Source organism: Theropithecus gelada, chromosome X (assembly GCF_003255815.1).
Source record: "Theropithecus gelada isolate Dixy chromosome X, Tgel_1.0, whole genome shotgun sequence".
Lineage (NCBI taxonomy): Eukaryota > Metazoa > Chordata > Mammalia > Primates > Cercopithecidae > Theropithecus > Theropithecus gelada.
The window spans coordinates 151,676,664-151,703,468 of record NC_037689.1 but is presented as its reverse complement, the minus strand read 5'-3'; the positions used below and the strand labels follow the sequence as shown (position 1 = coordinate 151,703,468).

The window sequence follows — 26,805 nt, the reverse complement described above, 5'->3', positions numbered from 1 at the left end:
TGGCCATAAAAAGAATGAAAACCACTAAATTGTATACTTTGAGTAAAATTGTCTGGAGTGTGAGAAGCTGTGATTACCTTGAAGTAGTGAGATAAGTGAGGTAAAAAAATTTTTGCTTCTTTGCATTTTCTAAATTTTCTGCAATCGCCCTATAGAACTATTTTTACAAAATAAATTTTGAAATTTTATGAAATAAGCAGCAGCATCATGCTCATTTTACAGGCCAGGAAACCAGCTCAGTGACTTACAAGGGCAGGAGTAGGAAAAGGTCCTGAGGACTCCAAGCCCCAGGCCAGTGCTTCCATCTCTATCCTGCACATTCTGGAACAACTCCTCAGTCACACCGGTCATGACACCAAAGATCTCTGACCACTTAATTTGGGCAAAATAAGGAATGGGCTGGGCATGGTGGCTCACGCCTATAATTCCAACCCCAGCACCTTGGGAGGTCCAGGCGTGAGGATCACTTGAGGCCAGGACTTTGAGACCAGCCTGGGCAACATAGTGAGACCCTGTCTCAAAACAAAACCAAAGCCAAAACAGGAATGTGACACAGCAGACACATCTAGTAGAATTTTAAATCTAGTTTTGAAGCTCAGGTTCAACTTTTTCTGGCTCTCTGATTCTAGCCACATACTTAAAATTTTTTTTTTTGGAGGTGGAGTCTTGCTCTGTTGCCCAGGCTGGAGTACAATGGCAGGATCTCAGCTCACTGCAACCTCCACCTCCTGGGTTCAAACAATTCTCCTGCCTCAGCCTCCTGAGTAGTTGGGATTATAGGTGTGCACCACCATGCCTGGCTAATTTTTGTATTTTTTAGTAGAGAGGGGGTTTCACCATGTTGTCCAGGCTGGTCTTTGAACTCCTGACCTCAGGTGATCCACCTGCCTTGGCCTCCCAAAGTGCTGGGATTACAGGCGTGAGCTACCGCACCTGCCCTCTAGCCACATACTTTATGTGCTTATGGCTGACAGCAAGGCATCAGCTCAGGGACAGCTTTTCAGGCCATGTGTTGTTTTCGAGCAAGTGCTTCCTCTGCAGCCCATTATTCTTTCCCAGGTTTACTGGTGGGGGGCCACAGCTCATTCTCCTTCTGGTTTAGATAAAAGCGCTTTCCTTATTTAGGAACTGACCACTGAGAAACTGATTCACACAGAAGGCACATGCTGAATAAAGCAGCTGGTTTTGAAATGCTTTATTAACATTGACTTGAACAGTACAGTGTGGAGACCTTCATCACAAGCAGTATAGGACATCCTAACAAGCTTTTGCTGCTGCCTGACAGCCTCTCAACTGTGGAGGGGAGATTAAGGCAAACAGTGAAGGGAATTCCAGGGTGGCTGCAGGTGGCATGGCACAGAATTCCAAGGTGGGAACAGCAGTAGGTGTCATGGTGTTATTGTGCTGTGGAACCTAGGCTACTGCAATCTATACTTCAATTCACATTTTCTTTACTCATGAAGGAAATACACTGTAAAACTATTACCTCTACCAGTTACGAAGGAAACACTTTTGAAGAACTGATGACCTCTACCACTTATCTATAGTCTTATCAGAAAACTTACTATCAGGTGGTTGTTTTGTTACCTATTTTTTTCACTTAAAGTTGTGTAACTCCCTTTAATGATTCAAAAATTACAGTGGTACTTGCATATGCAGTCACCGTTTAAAGGATAAGTAGTTAGCTTGAATTTCCAAACTAGGGATGAAAGAAGGTGTTAGCTGGCTTTGCTTTTAAGAAACAAAGCCTGATAGTATAGATTTAAATGATGGTTTTGGAACAAACATAAACATAGGGTAAAGAGGCCAAAAGACCAAAGCTAACAGCTATTTTAGTTCAACAACATGCATTTCACGGCCACTATGATATGTCTGGCACTAATTCCATACATATCCAGCAATTCCTCGGACTTCCCACTCTGGGGCACTCTTGACACTGCCAGCGAATGAACCTGAATGTCAGGATCCATGGAGACGGCCGCACAGACAGCTTCCCCGATGCCACCTGGGAAAACAAGGATGTTAGGCCCTTTCGTGAAAGCAGCTCCTCAGCCTTAAAGCCTCAACACACAGAGGCCTCTGAATGCGTGGGAGGCACTTCTCAGTATGCCCCTTGTGGGACCAGGGGAAGGCTGAGGCAGGACTTCTTTGTTCCTGCCCTGGTGGATCCCACCCTGCATCCTTTCCCTGTCATCAACCTCAGGTGTGAGGACAACTGTGTGCTGGGTCCCAGGAGTCCTTCAAGAGAATCAGGCACCACTTGTGCAGGCTCAGGGCCCCTGCCGCGTGGACACATGATGCTCTTCCTTGCATCACATCTGTCCCACTTAACCTTTCCAGGCGCAAACACTGCCCAGCCCCTTCTCCCTGATACACTGTTTTTCTGCACTTGCTGTGTTCTCTGCTTGCAAGGCACTATTCCTGCTTCTTTCGTCGGGGCACACTTTTTTTTTTTTTTTTTGAGGCAGAGTCTTACTCTGTTTCCCAAGCTGGAGTGCAATGGTATGATCTCGGCTCACTGCAACCTCCACCTCCTGGGTTCAAGTGATTCTCCTGCCTCCACCTCCCAAGTAGCTGGGACTAAGGCGTGCACCACCACACCCAGCTAATTTTTGTATTTTTAGTAGAGCTGGGGTTTCACCATGTTGACCAGGCTGGCCTCAAGCGATCTACCTGCCTCAGCCTCCCAAAGCACTGGGATGACAGGTGTGAGCCACCATGCCTGACCTGGGGCATACTATTCGTCATTCCAAACCTAAAGAAACAGTGATGCTTTTCATGACACCTCGCTTGCCTGCAATAGCCACTCCTCTGTGTTGCCACTGACTCGACCTGGTGACTGGGCACTGTGCACTCTGTTGGGGACACACAGATGTGGATAAGCGTGGCCCCACGCTTAGTGAACACCAAACAACAAAGGCATGCTGGGTGAGAGGTAGACTATAGGTGATGCCTGAGAGCATGCCATGTGGCCAATCAAGGAAAACAAAAACACCAAACCTTCCAAAGCATTCCCAATGCCCACACACACCTTGTGGGTAGTGATCCTCCACTGTAATGATCCGGCCCTCTGTGGCTTTTGCACTGGAGATGATAGTGGTGACATCCAGAGGTTTAATGGTAAACAGGTCGATGACACGGATAAAAATATCTGCAGAACAGCAAAAACCAGCTTGGTACAAGAAACAGACTTAGCTAACTAACATGCAGGGATAAAAATAAAAAGAGCACTCAGGGCATAGGAGGTAGCTGAAGTCCTACCTCTTCCCAGCTTGAACTTCAATGCTTACACTCAACCAACTGACCTTGTTTCAAAAGCTCATCAGCAGCTGCTAAGGCTTCATACACAGTAATTCCAGCTCCAATAACTGTGACCTTGTCACTGACACAGTGGCGGAGGACCTGGTATAGTGCCAGCAAAACAGAACACCGTGGTTACTACACACAGAATGCATCTCAAAGTGGAAGGCACTTTGCTATGCTGCTATCCTCCAATTCTAACAATTTCACTCCTTAATAATTTGCTACTAAAAAAATCAGATGCATTTACGAGTCAGGACACATACTTTTTGATAGGCAGTTACACTGCTCCAGCTGTCCTGGAGCATGGATATGCCACATAGCCACCAGGAGTCTGGTTTGAGAGCTCACTATGGCACGGAAATATTGGACTCCAATGACTAACATGTTAATGGGAACATGCTGGGCACTGGAAACATGCTCAGTGCTAAGATCTTGTGTGCCTGAGCTCTGAGAACCCTCACAGCCTCCCTGTAAGATCTGTTCAGTGGCACAACCATTCTGCAGCTGAGGAAAGCAAATCTCAAAGCAGGAGGAAGTGGCCCAGGGCAGGGCTGGGACCCACAACCAGGCGGGGCTGACATCAAAGCCCTCGCTCTCAGTAACGTACCATTCTGCAAGCAAAGACAGAGTTCCTGGGCTTCTTTCATAGTTTAGTTGCCTCCAAAGCTACCCATCGGAGGAGGCATCTGGAATTATTCTCCACTTCCTCTCTGTATAGGTTTCCCTGTAGCTTAAGAACCACTGCTGATGGTACAGATAGGGTTTCTGAGCCACCCCATTCTTTGAGGATGCCCTGGCCTCTTAAAATACATATACACATATGCACACATATTCATGTCCTCTTTGCAAAGCCCAGCCCTCTAATGATCCATGCCATGCATGTTATCACACACATTTAACTCACATTCTTTACTAGCAGTAAATTTACTTGCTTTAGTCAGGACAGGAAAATTATTAGAAAAAAGATGACGGAAATAAGCAAGCTCTGCAAACCATGTGAATGTCAAGAGACCCTCCCCATAGAAACAGAACCTGTAGTTAACACCAAAGGTGAACACTGACTTTTCTATTCGGTGGTGTTTTCCAGCTACCTCATGGCACACAGTGGACAGTTCTGGAAACACCTGCTTTATGGCAGCACTCTGGCCATTCTGAGCACTTGCAACTGTGAATTCTGGAGCAGCCTAGTCCTTAGCAACCAAATCAGATGTTACCTGCTGCTCTTTCAAGAGTGGCTATGGGCAAACCTTTCTATGCAGTACGATCGCAACTGTGTAAAATATACATGTATGCCTAGAACAAAGACAGGAAGGAAGCATGCCAAAATGTCTGCAAGCTCCACTCCCTAGGTGAGCAGAGTCACTTATTTTCTCCATAGAAGTTTCTGGTTTTCCCCATGCATGGCCCTGACAGGCAGGCTGAGCAGGGGATGGTCAGTGTGGTAGGTAGGCCTGGGGAGATTGGGCTCACTACTCAGGCCTGGATTCTGGTCTTGGTACTCACAAGCTGTAAACCCTTAAGACAGACACTTACCTTCTCCAATCCTCATCTAAAGATAGGGTTGATAACCTAACTTCTCAGGGCTTTTGCGAGAATACCAGAGATCATGTTCCCTTTTATTCCTGGCCTCAGATCTGTAAAATCTGAACCTAACAGATTATTCATTTCAAGTAATTTCTATTATTTTTTGTCTTGTTTTGTTTTTAGAGACAGGGTCTTACTGTCATCCAGGCTGGAGTACAGTGGTGCAATCCATCATAGCTCACTGCTGCCTTGAATTCCTGCGCTCCTCTATCCTCTTTCCTCAGCCTCCTGAGTAGCTGACACCACAGGTGCATGCCACCATACCCAGTTAATTTTTTTTTTTTTTTTGAGACGGAGTCTCCTCTGTCGCTCAGGCTGGAGTGCAGTGGCACGATCTCCACTCACTGCAAGTTCCGCCTCCTGGGTTCACGCCATTCTCCTGCCTCAGCCTCCCGTGTAGCTGGGACTACAGGCGCCCGCCACCGCGCCCGGCTAATTTTTTTGTATTTTTAGTAGAGACAGGGTTTCACCGTGTTAGCCAGGGTTGTCTCGATCTCCTGACCTCGTGATCCGCCCGTCTCGGCCTCCCAAAGTGCTGGGATTACAGGCGTGAGCCACCGCGCCCAGCCTCCCAGTTAATTTTAAAAATTTTTGTAGAGATGGGAATCTCACTATGTCGCCCAGGCTGCTCTGGAATTCCTGGCCTCAAGCAATCTTCCCACCTTGGCCTCCCAAAATGCTGGCTTCTGTTTTGTTTAGCTTGCAGCCAAGATAAATTACAGCCACGATGCTCAAGTGGCTTCATGTTATTATCTTTGAGCTCAACAACAAAAGACTCCATTTGGAAAGCAGAGAAGTTCAGGCTAAGCTGAAGTTCATAGAATGTTCCTTCCCAAGGAAAAGCAGGTAAAGATCACAATTGTTTTTTAAAAAAATGACAGCAAAGAAAGGATGATGTCTCAACCCTGAAGATACCTGGTGATAGATTCAGAAGTATTCTTTTTACAGGAGATGATACTGAGTAACACTGGAGCGCTTAAGCCCTTACCTTGGCCTGTCCGATCTCAAAGCGTTCCTGTGGGGTGTAAATAACCATAGTTTCTGGTCGGGTGGTCCGAATGAAGCACATCCCCTAGGACATAAATGGAGCCATGGTTTAGAAAAGCAAACAATGAATTTCCAACAACAGACATTGAAAGAAGTGAAGGAGGGGTATGAACAGGACAGCTCTTTTTACTATAACTGTAGGCTTTGGAGCAAGGGGTGAGCATATACAGCCAGTGGACAACACGTCCCAGCAGGGCCCTGGGGTTGCCCTGAAGGACGAGCTCCCCGTGCCATCACACCAATCCCCTTGAAAGATTCCCCAATACTCACTGACTTGTTCTGTCTGCACAGAACATTAACTCACAGCAGGAGCACTGACTCACATTGACTAGAAAGCCCAGAAAAGAATGTCAAAACATTAACTTTTGCCACAATAGCTTGTAATGTTTCATCCTTAGAAAGACCATAAACATCTATCTGAATACAAGATGACTTGCCCCTTTCCCGATCAGATGTAAATACATTTTTATGACCAATTTGCGCACATAAACATTTACCAGCATAAATGAACACTTGTATGTCTAAAGTATTTGTTAATTTACATACATATTAATGGATGCATCATAAACGAATATAGCAAGAAACGTCGCTACTGTTCATTCATATGCCATGACCCATCTTTATTCAGTGTCTTCACCGAGGCATAACTCAGCTGCAGTGAAATGCATACATCCTAAGTTCAGCACTTCCCGAATGCTGCATCCACCATGGAGCCCTCATCCAAGCCCAGCAGTGTTTCCGCCAGCAGAGCCCTTGTGCCTCTTTCCAGTCAGTCTCCACCCACTAAGAAGCAACCTCTACTCTAATTTCTACCACCTAATCTTGTTTTGCGCCTCTCTTGACTTTTCTAGAAATGAAATCCTATAGTATGTGTGAAATCACAGAACGATCTCCAAGATAAACTAATTTTAAAGGTATACAATTGGCCAGGTGCGGTGGCTCATGCCTGTAATCCCAACACTTTGGGAGGCCAAGGCAGGTGGATCGCTTTAGGCCAGGAGTTTTTAGACTAGCCTGGCCAACATGGTGAAACCCCATCTCTCCCCCAAAATACAAAAATTAGCCGGCCGTGGTGTAGCCGACCTCTAGTCCCAGCTACTCAGGAGGCTGAGGCGGGAGAACCTGGGAGGCGGAGGCAGAAGCTGCAGAGAACCGAGATCGTGTCACTGCACTCCAGCCTGGGCGACAGAGTGAGACTGTCTAAAAAAAAAAAAAAAGAAAGAAAAGTACATAGTAATATGTAAAGTGGGAGCCCACTTATATTAAAAAAAAAAAAATCAAAGAACCCATGAGTGCTTGGAAAGGGAACGTATAGTCCCCACCCCAACTGTGCCAGGGGTTACCTGTATGGGGCATGGGTGAGGTGCAGGGTGGCAAGGGGAGCCTGCTGAACGTTAGCAGGACAGGCTGGAAAGATCAAGACCACACTGCCTTGTCTCCCGTGCAGCTAGGTTCTAAACAGGAATTTGATGCTGTCCATCTGATGCCCTTGCATGAGGTCCCACACACTCTTGGCGCCCTAAGCTGTTCCAAAGGCAAGCCAGGGCCAGGGAACACAGATTCGTCTGTAGTGGCATCCTACCACCCGCTCTCCAGCTTCCTGGATGTCAGGACGCAGCAGGAGCTTCTTCACCTCTGGCTGCAGCCACTGGGGGCTAAAACACTATAGTCTGGGACTCTGCCTGGGGCTTGCTCCTGCGGCTTCTTAAGCAACCTTTGTTAAACACCTTCTCCTGTTTACAATACCCAGAATGGTCCGTGCATCTTCTGCTGAGCCCTGACTGAGACAGGCTGTCAGGTTCTGTTCAGTATCCTGTACTGTTTGACTCTTTTACAAAACAAATGTGTTTGTGTGCATAATTGCCTGTTTTTTATAAAGAATTCTATCATCAGATTTTCTAAAATGAATTACCACTTTTATGCTGAGAAAAAAGGCCCAATCATCAGTATGAAACTAGTAGCAGAGTCCAGAAGCATTTTCTGTCTGAAACTAGTGTCTCCTCAAAAATACCTTGGCATTGGCCGCCAGAGAAACAGCATGCTCCGTGGAGACAGCATCAGTTGGGTAGAAGATCGTGCACTTGGGAATGGTTCGGAACATGGCTATATCCTCCAGGGCCATCTGGGAAGCACCGTCTTCACCTGAGAGAACCACAGCCCGATTAAAACATGAGCATAACCTCATTAGGAACCTGCCCTCCACGCGCTTCTAGCTCTGAAGAAACAATTATTCCTATTGCCACTGGATGTCCCAAGTTCTAGCAGAGCCCCATAAATGGTCCTACTGCATCCTTGTAACTCATTTACATTGTGTTCTTGCACGCCTGTCTCCCTTGAGGTCACACTGTGACGCCTCGGGTTAGGCTCCCAGTTGACTTTTCAGATGGATCACTCCAAGCTACTGTCCGCAATGGCTGAGAATTGGCCTGAGTTTGGCCTGCTAAGCCTCTGAACCCGTGCTCTTTAGGAAGGTCCTCAGGCTTTGTTCTCCCTTTTCTGCTCTACCTTTTCTATATCCAGAGACCGGGTTTTACATACCAAAGTGGTGTTTTTTCATTTCTCCAGGCCTTCCAAGTAGTTAACACACCTTTAAGGCACGTTGAGGGTGCTACAGGGTACTTTAGGGTATATCTGGGAATGCAGTTTCTGGCCAGAAATGTGAGAGAAATCTTATTGTGCACTGGGTGGCTTAGCTCTTCTCAGCTAGGAAGGGGATTGTCACCATGCACACTGCCTTGCCTAGGACCACTGTCTAACCTCAACAGCCCAGCTTTTTTTTTTTTTTTTTTTAATTAACATTATTTTGAGACAGAGTCTTGCTCTGTTGCCCAGGCTTGAGTGCACTGGACGATCTCGGCTCACTGCAACCTCCACCTCCCAGGTTCAAGTGATTCTCCTGCCTCAGCCTACCAAGTAGCTGGGATTACAGTCATGTGCCAACATGCCTGGCTAAGTTTTATATTTTCAGTAGAGATAGGGTTTCACCATATTGGTCAGGTTGGTCTCAAAATCCTGACCTCAGGTGATTCACCTGCCTCGGCCTCCCAAAGTGCTGGGATTACAGGTGTGAGCCACTGTCCTGGCTTTTTTTTTTTTTTGGACAAAGTCTCTATCGCCAGGCTGGAGTGCAGTGGTGTGATCTTGGCTCACTGCAGCCTCTGGCTCCTGGGTTCAAGCAATTCTCCTGTCTCAGCATCCTGAGTAGCTAGAATACAGGTGCGCGCCACCACACCTGGCTAATTTTTCTAATTTTAGTAGAGATGAGGTTTCACCAAGTGCTGGGATTACGGGCATGAGCCACTGCACCTAGCCTTCCAGTTCTTCTTTGGATGGAACCTAGGGCCACTTTCTCCATATGACTATTTCAAAACTGACAATGTGCACCTCTGGCATTCTAGAAGTGTGTGCAGCCATATCTACTGAGCCCATCTGCCTGCCACAGGCACGCCAGCTGGCTCATCTTCCCATGTCATTTCTGTCATTCATGAAAATGACTCCCTGACGTTTCCCAAGTGAGGAATCCTGGAGATTGGTGTGTTTTGCTCTTCACACCATCACAGAGTGCTCCATCTGTTAGGAGGCACATTCACCTCTCTCTTCACTCTTAGACCCCCTCCCCACCGCCTGGCTTTCTCCCACCTTGCACACCTTCTTTCAATCCCCTCTCCGGCTTCCCATTGCCTGTGGTTTCCTTCTAGCCCACCTGCCAGGTGAATACTATTCTGAGAAGGGCGTGTTTGTAAGAGTTCCTGCCTTGTGTCATGCTCCAGGGTTCTCGCTGCCCCAGGCAGGAAGGAGGGGGTGGTGGTCCTCCCCCGCCCCGAGCAGGCTGTGCAGCCAGTCAGAATGCTCCTTGTCCTCTGTGATGCTATTCACCTTCAGTTAGATTGCAACCACAGCGAGGGCAGAAAAGGCTCCATGACTCTGCCAGTCCTGTCCATAACCTGCACACAGCTCAACACACAAGGGGCACTCAGGATAGGCAACTGTTTCTCACTGTCTGAAACAACAGTACCACCGAGAGATGCACTTCAAAAGTTGCCCTGAGTGTCTGACACTTTTAAAGGACGACATGGCACTTTCAAAAAAAAGACTTGAATAATCAAACTTCATGGAACCATAAGGAAATTCATGGTTTAACCAATCACATGCTTATCTTTCTCTGTGAAGGAGGAAGGCTATCAAGATGATGGCATTAAAACCCTTACCAACAGATACCCCACAGTGGGAACCAATAATGTTGATGTTGCTCTCAGACAGGCCTCCTATCCGGATCTGATCAAATGCTCGAGTCAGAAAGGCAGCAAAGGTGCTAGCAAAAGCAATGGTCCGTCCACGGGAGGCACAGCCCAGCGCCACGCTCACCTGCAACACAGAGAATATGAATCAGAACATCCCTGGGTACTGCCCCCACTGCCCCTTCTCCCACAGTCCCCACGATAACCCCCATTCTGCACCTGGTGAACTGCTCTGAAGTTCTAGCATGCGTCCTTCCCACGCCCCTCTTTCCTCAAACCCTGGGCACCCGTCTGTCCCTCCTGCTCAGATGGTGCCCTCAGCTCATAGCTCCTAGGAAGCAAGAGACGAGTCTCTTCTGCCTGCCCTCCTGGTGCCCGCAGTTTTCCAAGGTCCACGCCCTGACAGGACATCCTGAATCCATCCTGTTCCTTTCTCACAGGGATCTCTAGCCATGCAGCTCCTCCTCCCCTCTTGTGCTACTTCCTTTTCTCTTGGATCATTCCATTTCCATTCAGGTGTGTGCCAGTACCTTTTATCTGCACACCCCCATCTCTGCCTTGTCCTGCCTTCACATCTGTGTTCTCCTTCACAGCAAACTTCTCAAAACTTGCCTAGAGTCATTGCCCCTTCCTTCTCATTTCCCACGCTCTTCCCAGCCAACTTCATCTAGGCTACCATCCCCACAAGGTACCTCGAAGCCACAAAACCAAGAGGCTGCCTGACCTTGGCTGGCCTGTGACTTGACTTGGCCCTTGATCTCAAGACATTTCCTCCTCTCAGTTTCTGCAGTGTGGCAGTGGCCCGGTGCTGTCGCCTCATGGGCGCTGCTGGGGCAAGTCCTCAGGGCCCTGCGCATCCTTGGGAAGTCACATCTGGCCCAATGCTCCCCTGATCTGCATTCTGCTAATGACCCCCACTTTACATTGCCATTCCTTACCCCACTTCCCCAGAAGTCTGGGCTCAAATACCCCAGTAGGCTTCAAACTAGAATACAAACCTCTCTGGGGCTACACATGGGCTTTCCAAAGGGGATGTGGCTGTGGGTGTTACACTCAAGATCCGAAACTCCAGATCAACTCTGTCTACATTCATCTGCCAAAAGGAGGGGCCGTACTTCCCTTCCACAGTCTTTTTTTTTTTTTTTTTTTTTTTAACAAGGTCTTGCTCTGTCACCTAGGCTGCGGTGCAGTGGCACAATCTTGGCTCACTGCAACCCCCGCCTCCCAGGTTCAAGCGATTCTCCTGCCTCTGCCTCCCGAGTAGCTGGGATTACAGGCACCTGCCACCACATCCGGCTAATTTTTGTATTTTTAGTAGGGACGAGGTTTCACCATATTGGTCAGGCTAGTGTCAAACTCCTAACCTTAGGTGATCCACCCGCCTCGGCTGGCCTCCCAAAGTTCTGGGATTATGGGTGTGAGCCACTGCCCCGGTCTCCCACTGTCTCTTTTAACAATCACCTCCTAGCAACCTCTCAGTCACCTGACTCTTACAGGGGGATCATCCTGGAGTGAAGAACCTCCAGACCCAAGCAAAGAGGACAATTTGAAATAACTATGCTGGTGGAGAGAAAGTGAAGAACTTAACTAATGAAACTGTCAACTCTGCAAATAATTTTTATAAACAACTTTACATGAAAGATCAGTATGTGATTTTTTTGGCTTATAACTGGGAAGGAATTCAAAGAATTGAGTGACATTCCTCCAACAAAACTTCCCTTCCCATCTACTTATTCATGTAAGGTTTCGTAGCACATCATTAAAATGAAAAACAGGAACAGAATCTGTTCTCAATGCTATCACATTCAAATTACAAGTATATTCATCCATTAACATACTAGCTAATAATAATAAAAACTCTATCTCACTTCAGAAAAAACCTAATGCTCAGAGGCCTATAATTTTTTTTAAAAAGCTATCAATTTATATGCATATTTTTGTTGCAGAAAAAATTAAAGGACAATCAATAAAAGGCTTTCATGTATAAAGATATATTGGGGAAATGAATGGAATGGAAATTGGAAATAAAGTAGAAAAAGGGATTTAATTTCTGACAAAGAAAAGTGGCTTAGCATGAATTTTTTTTTTTTAAATTAGAGACCAGGTCTCACTATGTTATTCAGGCTGGTCTTGAACTCTTTCTTTTTTTAGATGGAGTCTCGCTCTGTTGCCCAGGCTGGAGTGCAGTGGAACGATCTCGGCTCACTGCAAGCTCCGCCTCCCGGGTTCACACCATTCTCCTGCCTCAGCCTCCCGAGTAGCTGGGACTACAGGCGTCTGCCACCATGCCTGGTTAATTTTTTTTGTTGTTGTTGTATTTTTAATAGAGACAGGGTTTCACCATGTTAGCCAGGATGGTCTCCATCTCCTGACCTCGTGATCCACCTGCCTTGGCCTCCCAAAGTGCTGGGATTATAGGCATGAGCCATCACGCCCAGCCTGGTCTTGAACTCTTGAACTCCAGCAATCCTCCAGCTTCAGCCTCCCGAAGTGCTGGGATTACATGTGAGCCACTATGCCTAGCCAGTGTCATCTTTAACGGCATGATTTGAGTATTCAAGTATCAAAAATGTCAATATATGAACAACTACATCCTTTGCAACTATTTAAATTTGTGATTAAAAATTTAGATGTGGCCAGGCATGGTGGCTCATGCTCATAGTCCCAGCTCCTCAAGAGGCCGAGGCCAGAGGACCCCTTGAGCCCAGGAGTTTGAGGCTGCGGTGAGCCATGACTGTGCCACTGCATTCCAACTTGGGTGACAGAGCAAGACTGTGTCTCTACAAAAAACAAAAATAAAAAAATGATGTTAGCTTAAAAACTATGCCAAGGTATATGTAGTTTAGAAAACTGCATTTAGCGGTGTGGAGCAGCCACATGTGAAAATGACTGACTGATCTACTGCCCAGCCATCTGATACCACTGTCTCTCCTCCGTACATCTAACCGGTGCCCCAACCCCCTAGGCCCACAGAGAGCTCCTGCTGGTGCCCCCCAGTCCACTTCTCTCCCAGTCTTGTCAATCTCAAGAGGTGATAACACCTTCCCTCAGGTGCTGCCGCCCACACTCAAGTGCCAGCCTTGGTTCCTGTCCTGACACCTGCTGTTGGCATCCTGCTGGCTCTCCTGCCAAGGCAATATGTGACAAGTCTGCTTCCCTCCGACTCCACAGCTACTGCCCTGGTCCAAGTCACCCTCTCCTTCTCCTCCCTTTCCTACGTGAAGCCATTCTTCACTCTTCAGAGTTTTGGAAAATGCAGGCTGTTACTTTCCTGCTTAAAGCCCTCCAGTTGCTTCCCAGCAAACTGCAAGAGAACCACAGATACTGAACAGGGCCTCTGTAAGACCCCATATGACCTGGGCCCTGGAGAGCTTTCTGTGTTCACCATGCTTCTACCACTTGGCCTTCCCTCTGCTCTCCAAACATCCCAAGCCTGGGCCTGCCTACAGCTGGCCATGCCCCCTGCTTGAAACGCTGTCTCCCACATCTGTACACGGCTGACCCCTCGCCACGTGAGACTCAGCTTAAGTATCACCTTTTCTGAGAGGCTGTCCCTGACTGCCCCGGTCAAGCTCTACACTGTAGCCACCTTTTTCGGCATGGCACTAAATACCACCTGCTCGCCTTTTCTTTACAACTTTTTTCCAACTGTGAGAACATATCAGCAGGCACGGAAAAGACTACATGGCTGTGTGCTGAGGGAACCAGTGAGGTGGGGAGCAAACTTTTTGATAGGAACGTCAATCCAGAAAATTATGGATTGCATTGTTTTCCATTCAAAATGAAAACAGCTTAATGAGCCAGGCTCAGGGGCTCATGCCTGTAATCCCAGCACTTTGGGAGGCCGAGGCAGGTAGATTACCTGAGGTCAGGAGTTGGAGACCAGCCTGACCAACATGGTTTCTGAAACCCTGTCTCTACTAAAAATACAAAAATTAGCCAGGCGTGGTGGTGCATGTCTGTAATCCCAGCTATTTGGGAGGCTGAGGCAAGGGAATCGCTTGAACCTGGGAGGCAGAGGTTGCAGTGAGCTGAGATCGTGCCACTGCACTCCAGCCTTGGTGACAAAGAGAGAGAGAAACTCCATCTTGAAAAAACAAAAAACAAAAAACAACAAAAAAATCAAATGGCCCAGCAGAGCATGGGGAGCTGTGGGGGTACCCATCTCAACAGAGGTGCTTTTTGGCTTCAGTCAACTGGCGTCAGGAGGGAATGCCACCCTGTGGTAGCAGTTCTTCCCATCTTTCAAAAGAATCCAGAAATGTATATTCTATATAAGACCTCCTGATTCTTTCTTTTTTGAGATGGGGTCTCGCTGTTTCACAGGCTGGAATGCAGTGGTACACTGCAGCATTAAAGTCCCAGGATCAAGCATCCTCCTGCCTTAAGAGTCCCGAGTAGCTGGGACTGCAGGCTTGTGCCACCACACCTATAATCTGATTTTTAAATGCTGGCAACTGATTTTTAAAAAATTTAAAACACTGGCCGGGCGCGGTGGCTCATGTCTGTAATCCCAGCACTTTGGGAGGCTGAGGTGGGCGGATCACGAGGTCAGGAGATCGAGACCATCCTGGCTAACACAGTGAAACCCCGTCTTTACTAAAAACATACAAAAAAAATTAACAAGATGTAGTGGCGGGCGCCTGTAGTCCCAGCCACTCGGGAGGCTGAGGCAGAAGAATGGCATGAACCCAGGAGGCGGAACTTGCAATGAGCCGAGCACTCCACTCCAGCCTGGGCGACAGAGCGAGACGTCGTCTCAAAAAAATTTAAAAAAAAATACTACTTGTTCCACATAAACTTGTCCGGAGCTGCACGCCCCGGCCATAGCGAATAATAATTGACGATTAAAAACGCCTGAGCTTTATTCATTTCCACCTTACACCTCCTCCCTATCTTTGCCTTTTCCCCTGTATTAATACCTCATAAAAGATGGCGCTCTTCCTGCTGCTTCTTCACCTATTTTTCCCGCGCCCGTGAAAATTGCTACCTGACAGCGCAGGCGCCACATGACGTTCGACCAGAGAAACCAATACCTATCTGGCCACACCCTCCGCGATGAGATCATTTTCGCCTTGGCCCAACCCCTTCCCCTCCAAGTGTATATAAGGCACTGCATTACCGCCATTAAAAGAGACTTGATCAGAGCACTGTCTTGTCTTCATTTCTCGTATCTCTTGTTCCCCAAATTCCCACCCCCTCTTCCAGGGCCTGCAGTGACGATCCCGCGGGCCGGATATAAAGTCACTGGTGGTCACATAAGACCTGCTGGCCTGTGGTTTTCTGGAGCTTTCGAGTTCAAAGGGTTTTTCTGGCAGTAACTCCTTCCTCTCTTGAGAGAGGTGCGCTTGTGTGCATGTGCTTGAGATACTCGCTGCATCAGTATCCCTCTGGGGAGAGACTGAGGCACAGATAAGCAGAATGGCTTTGCCTAAGGCACCAGCTCTAAGTATTGATATTCTTGTGATTGCAGTAAGTACAACATTTGCATTTCTGTGATATATTAGGCCCCTCTACAGTGGAGAAAAAATTGCATTCCCTGTGACTCCTCAACCAATGTGCCTCTGGGTGGTTGCAGAATTGGGCAGAATGAGCTACTAGGGAGCCTGGGATGCTTCAGGCCCAGAGCCCTGGGTTCAGATGGTTCTAGGCTCAGAGGGCCCACTGTCTGTGGCCTTGGGCCTGCTGCCCTCAGCCAACTTGGAGAGGGTGCCCAGAGAGTGCCGAGTAGTCTATTACGGCCCTCGTAGCAGACCTAGAAGCCACCTCTCAGACTCTACCTGGCTACTTGCCTCCTGTTTCCCTGGAATTTTTTTTCCACTCCTTTTGCTTTCATAAATGGAAAGAAAAACTAGCACAGGCTGGGCCTCCTGTGTCCAGTGGGCCATTAGTTGTAAGAAGCCCTGAGAGACACTATACACTCACCATGTTTTGCTCAGCCATAAAGCATTCGATGAAACGCTCAGGGTACTCTTTGTTGAATATCTCAGAGAAGGTAGAGTACTTGGTATCACCATCCAGCACAACGACTCTGTCGTTTGCATAGCCCAGCTTAGCCAGAGCCAAACCACATGCTTTCCGGGTAGCTATCTAGAAGAAAGAATCAGGGGGTAGAGTTTCTTCAAATGCATTTAGAAGGAACGACTACAGAAGGAAGGTGCCATATCGTAGAATGACAAATTATCATCTATCTTGAAGAAAGTAAATTTGTGACTCACCAAAAATTTCCTTTAATGTCATAAACATGGATTGCTAGCCAATCTTAAATCCATACTAAATAGCTGATGTGGCACTCAAGTTTTTCTCAAACTGTGCTCTTTTTAGTTAACATCCCCCCCTCCCCTGACCCCCACTTCCTAAGCAGGTAAACACTCCACAGCTCAGGAGTGAGATTTCCGACATCAATGGTTCTCATTATATTTTTTCAAATTACTTGGCCAGGTGTGGTGGCTCACACCTGTAATCCCAGCATTTTGGGAGACTGAGGCAGGTGGACCACCTGAGGTCAGGAGTTCGAGACCAGCCCGGCTAACAAGGTGAAAGCCTGTCTGTACTAAAATACAAAAATTAGCTGGGTATGATGGCGGGTGCCTATAATCCCAGCTACTTGGGAGGCTGGGGCAGAAGAATCACTTGAACCCAGGAGGCAGAGGTTGCAGTGAGCCAAGCACTCCAACCTGGGTGACTGAGCCAGACTCCATCTCAAAAAAAAAAAAAAAATGTTGAATTTTATGAATTGCTTTTGTTTAGTGTGTATGATGATGATCACACTTCCCCCCGTCCTTTGACCTAATACTAGAACAGTGAATTCTATTCCTACGTCTCCTGGCATGAGTCACCTGCATTACTAATTTGAGCTCACTGATTCACTTAACTTTTTTAATGTACTAATGAAGTTGAGATGGGTTAATGTTCTATTTAGAATTCTTATATTGCTATTCACAAATAAAGTTGCTCTACAGTTTTCTTTAGGCTAACTTTGTCACATTTTCGCTTCATAAATAAATCGCAATGACATTTTCATCTTCCTCCGTATTTGGGAAAATGTGAAACAGTTTAGAAATTACTCTTTTTGGGAAGGTTAAAAATGAGTCACTCTTATATAACCTGGTGAGCCTGGAGCTTTGGGGGATAGCCCTTGGATAGCTTTCTCCATTTTTTCTAGGGCTATTGATTCATTTAAGTTTTTTGTACCTCTTTTAGTCAATTTTGATATTTTATGTATTCCTAAAAATGCTCCCCCCGCTTTTCACGTTTTCATACCAATTATACAACTATGGCGTTATACAGTTTTCCAAAAAAAAAATTTTTTTTTTGTAATCCCAGCACTTTGGGAGGCCGAGACGGGCGGATCACGAGGTCAGGAGATCGAGACCATCCTGGCTAACACGGTGAAACCCCGTCTCTACTAAAAAATACAAAAAACTAGCCGGGCGAGGTGGCGGGCGCCTGTAGTCCCAGCTACTCGGGAGGCGGAGGCAGGAGAATGGCGGGAACCTGGGAGGCGGAGCTTGCAGTGAGCTGAGATCCGGCCACTGCACTCCAGTCTGGGCGACAGAGCAAGACTCCGTCTCAAAAAAAAACAAAAAAAAAAAACAAAAAAAAAAAAAAAATTTTTTTTTGAGACAGAGTCTCGCTCTGTTGCCCAGGCTGGAGTGCAGTGGCCCAATCATAGCTCACTATCCCCTCAAACTCCTGGGCTCAGGTGATCCTCCTGCCTCAGTCTCCAGAGTAGCTGGAACCACATTATGGCACCATGCCTGGCTAATTTTTAAATTATATGTAGAGATGGGGTCTTACTACTTTGCCCAGGCTAGTCTTGAACTCCTGGGCTCAACTGGTCTTCCTGCCTTGGCCTCCTAATAGTGCTCGGATTACAGGTGTGAGCCACTGTGCCTGGCCCACCCTCTGTTGATACACCTTTTTCTTTCTTCTGGTTTTTATCTTCTGATTTCTCAAGTATTCAAAATTCATTTATTTATTTATTTATTTGAGACGGAGTCTCGCTCTGTCGCCCAGGCTGGAGTGCAGTGGCGCGATCTCGGCTCACTGCAAGCTCCGCCTCCTGGGTTCACGCCATTCTCCTGCCTCAGCCTCCCGAGTCGCTGGGACTACAGGCGCCCGCCACCGCGCCCGGCTAATTTTTTGTATTTTTAGTAGAGACGGGGTTTCACCGTGGTCTCGATCTCCTGACCTTGTGATCCGCCCGCCTCGGCCTCCCAAAGTGCTGGGATTACAGGCGTGAGCCACCGCGCCCGGCCCAAAATTCATTTATTTTTAACCCTCATTACCAGGCTAAGAAAACACAAACAACATTCAAAATTTCTCCAAATAAAAAAGGGTCAGAAAGTGTGTCCTTCCTCCCTAGGCTCGCCATCTTACTTCCTCTAGGCCATAGAGAACTTGCCTATGTCAGGTCTGCTATACCAGAAGGCAGGATGTAAACATGCTAAAAACCAAAAGGACTTGATATTCAGAGTTTTGTGCATAATTTTATTCCTTTTTGAGGTTTCTGATGAATTGGCCTGCTCCTCTGTGTAATTCAGAGAGTAAGTTCAAAAGATCAGCCCGCCTGGGACCAGTATTCTTAGCGGAGATACAGAATTGTAGCAGTTCCGTGCACAAACCGAAGTTGGGAAGCAACAAAAAGGCACACCACACCAGGAGTTAATAAATAGCAATGGACCAATCAGAAAATTCAGACACACGTGTGAAAGCCAAAAATAAAAATCAGACCTAATAAAAGAGAAGGAGGGATAGGAGTGGTGAAGGATCAAGTACCTATTGGGTGCAATGTCCACTACTCTGATGCTGGGTGCACTGAAAGCCCAGACCTTACCACTACACAAAATCTATCCATGTGACAGAACTGCACTTTGTGCCCCTAAATCTATTTTTTTAAAACGGCAAACCTCTCTTTATTGCTTATAAACTGTTATACATTACTCTAATAATTGATTCGTCCGTGGAGACCAGAATAAATGAAGAATCCTGTGTATATATGAACAACATTAGAGAACAAAGCAGTTGACATACCTTATTTATTCAATTATCCACCTTTCTGCCTACCTTGTCACCAACTCTGTAATCAGGTGGAGAGATCATCCTTACATCTGTGATGTTGACTTCAGGTGAGTCCTCAATGGGGAGCTGTGGGTCAAGACTCCTGCTGGTCTCTATCTGGCTCTCAATTAATTTGATAATGGCATCTGCTCTTTCTCTTGGCATTGGCTTTCCATGCCAACTTTCTGCATCCTCAATACCTGTAATGAAACAAATAAAAGACATCCATTCCATAAATATTTAATGAGTGCCTATGAGGTCACCTGAAAAACAGACCCTGATGAAAAAGACGTCACCCTAGGACTCACAGGAGGAACACCTGGCACGGAGGGCCTGGGATGCTGCTGCAGCCAGAGAGAACAGCTTGGACAAAGGTCTTGAGGCTTTTTGTTTTGAGACAGGGGTCTCACGCTATGACTCCTCCCCAAGCTGGAGTGCAGCGGGTGGTCATAACTCACCACAGCTTCCAACTCCTTGGGCTCGAGTGATCCTCCCGCCTCTGCCTCCTAAGTAGCTGGGATTATAGGTGCAAGCCACTGCACCTAGCTATGCCCCTGAGGGCCACTGGTGAGTGGAAGGGAGAATGATGACAAGGCTGGAGAGACAGGTAGGGCAGACCATGGAGGATGGGTCTTGTGGGTATGAGAAGTTTGAATTTTATCTAAAGCAAGATTGGAAACTATTGAAGGGTTTGGAGTGGGGAAAGTGACTGATCAGATCCATTATAGAAAGATCACTGTGGTGGCAGTGTAGAGACTGGTGCGGAGGCAGGCCAGCTGGAACTTTGGGAGAGATGATGGGTGTGGCAACAGCCATGGTAGTAGAGACGGGGAGGAGTGAATGAGTCCAAGATATGTAATCTAGGGGACTGGGTGTATGTGTGGGCCTATGAGAGGGAGGCAGAGGCAAGGCCAATACCCAGGGTCCTGCTGGGAGCACACTGGCAAAATAAGTTACTGAACGGAGGGTACCAGAGTAAAACTATATTTTCGGTAGGAGTCACAGAACGGTTTTATTCTAAAATATCTATAGTCTTTAAAAAAATCCAGGAACTACACTCTTTGTAATGAGTTAAATTGAGATAAACAATTTCAGCTATCAGCCTTGAAATGTGATAGCTGGTGATTCCAAGCTCCCTTCTTCCCCAACTCCCAGGGTTCTTCCAGAAAAGTGTGGACCTAGGCACGTGTTTAAGTATGCACTCTTATTTCTGCACCTGCTCATACACACAGCACACTTTCTGATTCTACTAACCGTAGAGATTGTTCCCCGTCAGTCCTCCAATGGGCTGTACTCCTAGCCACTCCCTCGTGCAGGCAGTACATCACTGTCCACCTGCTAGGGCTTCTGATGTCCCCTCCTACGCTAAGCAGACACTAGCTAGTGAAAATAAGAGAGCAGGAGCCTCCAGCATATACTCCAGGCAGAATTGCTATTCACTAAATGAGTCATCTTCCTAGGCCCATTTAAGCCTCTCCCCGCCTCTGCTGCTGAGCGGACAGATGCTTTTAACAACCAGGAGCAGGAGGAAAGGGCTTGCTTACTTGGTGTGCCCCGGCCCTTGAAGGTCTTGGCCACCACAGCAGTGGGCTTGTGCTTCACCTGAGAGGCCTGCCAGAACACCTGGCACAGCGCCTCCACGTCCCGACCATCCACCACGTAAGTGTTCCACCTGCCAACAGAGGAGCAGGCTGGGTTACAAGAGATGAAGGGGGCAGGACAGAATGGAAATCAAGCGCAAGGGAATACAGTTACCCAAAGGCTTCGCAGCGCCTCTGATAGATGTCTATGCAGTGCTCGGCGGGCAATGCACCACTGTGTCCCAGGCGGTTCACATCAAAGATCGCCACCAGATTGTCCAGACTGTAGTAGGAAGCAAAGGCCATTGCCTCCCAGACAGAGCCTTCTGAGGACTCGCCGTCACTCATGAGGCAGAACACCCGGTAGCTGGAGCAAGACAAGAGAGGTTTAGGACCCTGTGGGGGCTCATCTGGGCCAACCAAGCAAATGCGTTTCAGGAGGCGAAATGGAAGCAATTGGAGCAGCTGCTTCAGACCATCCACTTCCCACAATTTCCGTCATCAACTCTGCCCCAGCCCAGCAGCTAAGGAAGCCGAGCTTGAAGAGCCTGGGGCTCACAAACAGGCTTTGCCTCTGGCTAGTTTTCTAACTGTAAAGCAACTTTTAGGTTCTTCTGCCACATTTCCTTATCAATAAGCAAACAGGGCCAGAGGGGAAGGGGAAGAAAGTAGCACCCTTAAGTTCCCCAAACATTTACACATTCATTTTCCTGGTAAGTTCCCTTTTAAAGCATTGCCATCTTCTAATTTTTTTTTTTTTTTTTGAGACAGAGTGTCTGTCACCCAGGCTGGAGTGCAATGGCGTGATCTTGGCTCACTGCAACCTCCACCTCCCGGGTTCAAGTGACTCTCCTGCCTACAGGCCCACGCCACCACGCCCAGCCACCACTTTCTAGTTCTGTTCTTACAACTTATTTACAATAATCACAATCAAAACACCCCACTTGGAAACGTGTTCTGCTGTGAAGTAAATTCCTCCACAACCAACGATGTGAGTGTTCCCATCAAGAAAACACATCCGGCCAGGGACAGTGGCTCACACCTGTAATCCCAGCACTTTGGGAGGCCAAGGCAGGCGGATCACCTGAGGTCTGGAATTTGAGACCAGCCTGGCCAACATGGCGAAACCCCATTTCTACTAAAAATACAAAAATTAGCTGGGCATGGTGGTGCATGCCTGTAATCCCAGCTACCCAGGAGGCTAAGGCAGGAGAATCACTTGAAACCGAGAGGCAGAGGTTGCAGTGAGCTGAGATCATGCCACTGCACTCCAGCCTGGCCACAGAGTGAGACATAGTCTCAAAAACAAACCACACATCCCAGACCCCACTAAAGTGCTGGAAATCTTCAAAAAAGCTATAGAACGGAAAGGCAACAGCAGCTGAAACCTTTCAACAGACCTGTGGGATAGGAAGCGGGGCAGCTGCCCGAGGAGGGGAGAAGGCACAGGGAAGCCTTCCAGAGGGGTCACCACGGGATGTGATGGGGACTAGCCCTTTAGGGCTCTCCACCTCACAGAGATAGGTGGCTGTCCCCCAAGACTCTAGGAAGGGGGATGCAGGGCAGTTAAATGGCTTCTGGGTAAGAGCCTTACCTGGCCCGATCGAAGTACTTGCCAGTATATGCCATTCCACATGCAACTCCCAGTCCTTGTCCAAGCCATCCTGTTGCCACATCCACAAACGACAGTCTCTGTAAGAGAAGGGACCCAGGGAACCCTGATGCAGCTGCAGGACATGGTATCAGGTGGACTCACACACTGAGTGCAGGCTGCTCCTGTCAGCTGTGTAGCAGTGTTCCATCCAAACGGCCCCTCCCACCCCGCTGGGTGAATTCCTCTTCCCCACACCCATATGCACCCCAAGCTTCCGATCAACGTTACAAGTGGACAATGGGTCAAGCCCAGGGCTCAGCCCGGGCTGGAAACTCAGGTGACTAAGGTGACGAAGACATCCACTGTCCCTGCCTGGGGAGTCATAGCTAATCCATACAGTATGGCAAGGGTGGCTGGAGCTTTGGGAATAGAGACAGGGAGCATAAGTGCAAAGCAGAAAATGTAAAGTATGATTTCTGCCATTTTCCCATGGCCTTTCCCGGTCATGTACAAATCAGATGTTCAATCCTATGGAGGATATGGATTCTTAAACAGAAACCAGACTATTCTGGTTCCCTGGTTTATAAAACTCAGGTCAACTGAGATCTTACAAGTGGTCATCTAGAAGTGCCCATGCTACAAATGAATCCCTTTCTACTAGCATTTACCCCACCCCCAACATTCCGTTTGCAGGCACAGGGTCATCACTAACCCAAGCGGAAAATGTGGCCCTCTGTGGCCCACAAGGTCATGCCAAAGAGCTGCTGCACTGACTGGAGAGGCCCAACTTGCAAGCATACTGAATTTACCCAACAGCTTCTGCAGCCACCGTTTCGACCTGGTCTTAAACATTCCTTGCATCTGTCACTGCAGTGGCCTCCCAGCCTCCCGCACAGCCATTCTCAATCTAGCCACCAGGGGGAGCCTGTTAAAACTGAAGTTGACTGATCACATCTCTGTTAACTTTTCAAGGTCTTCCCACCTCCCACCAAGTACAGCTCAACTTTTTGCACCTGTCTGCCCACCCCAGCCCCCATCACCTCCATTTCTTCCTCCCACTGCTCCGGCACCCTGGCCTCCTTGCTGCTCCTTGAACACAGTGGGCATACACCTGCCTCAGGGCCTTAGCACTCATGGCACCCACTAGTGGAGTGCTTGTGCCTGGATGTGGACACAGCTCACTCTCCTGCCTCTTCCAAATCCCTACACAAGCGTCAGCACTGAGGTCTTTCTGGACCATTCTTTTTCAACCAGTGCCTCCTACCTCCTCCACTTTTACTTGATCCCAGATGCTTGGCCCCACCTGACACTCCATCTATTGACTTAAAAGTTTGTTTCCTGCCTGTCACCCTCCTCTGCTCAAACGTTAGTGCCTTTCCAGCAGAGAAGAGCAGGGTCATCACTACTGTAGACGGATGGATGGTATTTATGATTCTCAGATCTCCTGCTTCTTGCCTCTTACCCTCTGCTACTCCCTGGGTACTCTTGACCTTCTCCGGCATTCTCTGCATGCTTTGTGCCCACCAGAGACTCCCTTTTGGTTCTGCATTACCAGCCCAGCACAACTGTCCCACTCAACTCAAGTCTCTTTTGACTATGTCTCCAGTCACGTCTCCCTTCCTATGGCACCCACCACACTCAGGTAACAAGCTCTGGCTCCCAGTCGCCTTGCATGCCCTTGGAAGTCCTACAAAATAATGGACCGAGCCTGGGCTCAGCAGTACAGACCAACTCTGCTTCCCTCTAGCTGTGAAGTGTGAGGCCAGCGGGCCCATCTCAAAGATTTTATGGGTGCAGTGGAGACCAGAGCCCCTTAGGTGACAGGAGGTTAAGGATAAAGTGAGGATAGATTGAGAAAATGGTGAGGCATCAGTATGATGCCTGTTATGGCAGAAGTGCTCCCACATGGGTGTTGTCTTTCTTAAGAACCCTTATGCTGTGGGGGTAGACGATTCAGGGAGGTGAAAGGCTAGAATACAGATCTGCTCTGCCTGGAGGATGGCTGTTTGCCCCGTCCCCAGGCAAACCACAATGGACTATGCTTCACATGTTTTCTCTTTTGTTCCAATTTCATCTACCAGCTAAATCTGATGAACACACAAATTCTGGCAGCTGAACAGTGCCTGGTGTGCTGCTGCCCAATAGAAAGCCTCTTCATCCCCTAAGGCCAATGGCTCTGATAGCAGCTGTTACATGACAGTCTAGACTTTTTTTTTTTTTTTGGAGACAGGGTCTTGCGCTCTGTCTCCCAGGCTCAAGTGATCCTCCCACCTTAGCCTCCTGAGTAGCTGCAGGCACGCATCACCATGCCCAGCTAATTTTTGTATTTTTTGTAGAGATTGGGGTCTTGCTATGTTGCCTAGGCCGGTCTCAAGAGATCCTCCTGCCAGAGCCTCCCAAAGCACTGGTGTGAGCCACTGTACCCAGCCTTTCCTTATTTTAAACCAGAAATCTAAACACCCATATTGCATTTATACATCTAATTTTTTTTTCAATTTTCATTGTAAAGGGGGCTGGAAGTGGTGGCTTGTTGCCTGTAATCCCAGCACTTTGGGAAGCAGAGGTGGGTGCTTGGGCCCAGGAGTTTAAGGCCAGCCTGGGCAACATAGTGAGACCCTGTCTCTACAAAAAATACAAAAATTAGCCGGTCGTGGTGGCGCATGCCTGTAATCCCATCTACTCAAGAGGCTGAAGTGGGAAGATTGCTTGAGGCCAGGTGGTCAGGAGGGCATTTTGCTGAGCCCAAGCCACTGCACTCAAGCCTGGGCAAAAGCGAGACTCTATCTCCCCGCAAAAATAAAGAAAAAAAGACGTAAAAAAAGTTCAAGTTTACAGACATGTTTAAAGACTAGCACAATGAATTCCTTCCTGTATACTGCTTACCTCCAGTAACCAACTAAAAGCAATGGAAGGCATTTACTTCCTCTCTCTCTCCACACATGCGTGTACACATATAAATTCTATTTATTTTTTGCCAAACCGTTTGACATTATGGTTCAGACACCAAGACAAGGGTCACAATTATGACCTTTAGGCACCTCAACTATGCCCATAGTTTTTGTCTTTACTTCCCACTGTGCTAATCTGACATTTCTATTTGGGCACAGTACTCTACCCAGCCAGATTTTTTTTTTTTTTTCTTTTGAGGAGGAGTCTTGCTCTATCGCCCAGGCTGGAGTGCAGTGGCACGATCTCAGCTCACTGTAACCTCTGCCTCCCAGGTTCAAACAATTCTTGTGCCTCAGCCTCCCAAAAAGCTGAGATTAGAGGCATGTGCTACCACGCTCAGCTAATTAATTAATTAATTAATTAATTTATTTATTTTTAAGTAGAGACAGAGTTTTGCTATGTTGACCACGCTGGTCTCGAACTCCTGGCCTCCAGTGATCCGCTCACCTCAGTCTTCCAAAGTGCTGGGATTACAGGCATGAGCCACTGCGCCCGGCCCCTAGCCAGGTTTTAATTTGCTTCGGGACACAGTGTACTTTGAGATGGCATCAAACCAGCCACACAGATTGACCTTGAGGTTTTTTCTTTCCTATCCCCCAACATCATGAGGTGGCTGGTATTGCGCCCAATCTAATGAGAAGTGCCCCATCAGTTTCAGGTCAGATCTGCAGAAACATAGAAGAAGAGGAAGCTGACTGACAGGGGTGGGATGTCCCTCCCAGTTACGCTCAATTTCCCCCAGGCTCAGTGAGTGGGATTCACTGAGGCTGCCTGCCTCTGCTCAGGCAGCACAGAGGGTGGGAGCAGCATAACCCGCCAAGGAGGAAGCTTTCATGCTAAGTGGGGTGAGGTAGGGTATGACCAAAGGAAAGGAAGGACAGCCAGCTCTCCCAAGCCACCCTTCCTACCATGCTATCACAGGCTCCAAGTGGCCCTCACTAGAACACTAAAGCTTTAAGATGCAAAGAAAGAACCAAAATGATAAACGAGGCCCATTTCAGGCCTTGTTCCCACATGGTGGCTGTTCAAACTGGGCTTAACGGGCAAGCACCACAGCAGCCCTGGGCTCCCCCCTGGCATACCTTTGCGAGGACAAATCGGTCGTTGTCTGGATTCTCTGGATCTGACTGCTTGTACCTCATGATGTAGAAGAACAGCACAGACATGATCTCGGCAGAACTGCTACAGGATGTAGGGTGGCTGAAAGACAGACACGACACTGGTCATTTCTCACAGCAACTGACTTCCTAACACGTGATCTTGGCACATGGTCTCCTCATAGAAGCAGTCATTTCTCCCAGCCCGGGAAGAATCCAACCAAGGGTAAGGAATGCAGGGCTCACGGGCTGGAAGGGTGCTTTAAAGCCCAGTAACCTCACCACCCCTCCCCGTGCGCACAGCGAGGCCAGCTCCTAACAGCAGAGCACTGTGGACTCAGGGCAAGTTT

At 47.9% G+C, this 26,805-nt stretch overlaps 1 protein-coding gene across 1 annotated transcript; it reads right to left on the bottom strand.

The window, feature by feature from the left end:
• Positions 1-1,180: 1,180 nt before the first annotated feature.
• Positions 1,181-26,805, bottom strand: TKTL1 (transketolase like 1). Its single transcript, XM_025371758.1, has 12 exons — positions 26,441-26,805; positions 22,410-22,507; positions 20,991-21,182; positions 20,780-20,907; positions 19,242-19,435; positions 16,098-16,262; positions 10,143-10,299; positions 7,946-8,076; positions 5,876-5,959; positions 3,306-3,402; positions 3,032-3,151; positions 1,181-2,005 (listed from the first exon to the last, which is right to left on the bottom strand). Exons 1-12 carry the CDS (start codon positions 26,522-26,524, stop codon positions 1,833-1,835), a joined length of 1,623 nt encoding a protein of 540 aa, XP_025227543.1. The 5' UTR covers positions 26,525-26,805; the 3' UTR covers positions 1,181-1,832.

Excerpts from the sequence above, each read along its gene's own strand:
- TKTL1 (XM_025371758.1), bottom strand. The coding sequence starts at position 26,524 with ATGTCTGTGCTGTTCTTCTACATCATGAGGTACAAGCAGTCAGATCCA. Across the intron at positions 20,908-20,990 it reads AGGCGCTGCGAAGCCTTTGG|GTGGAACACTTACGTGGTGG; the intron begins GTAACTGTATTC and ends CTCTGTTGGCAG. Across the intron at positions 2,006-3,031 it reads GGAGGATCACTACCCACAAG|GTGGCATCGGGGAAGCTGTC; the intron begins GTGTGTGTGGGC and ends TTGTTTTCCCAG.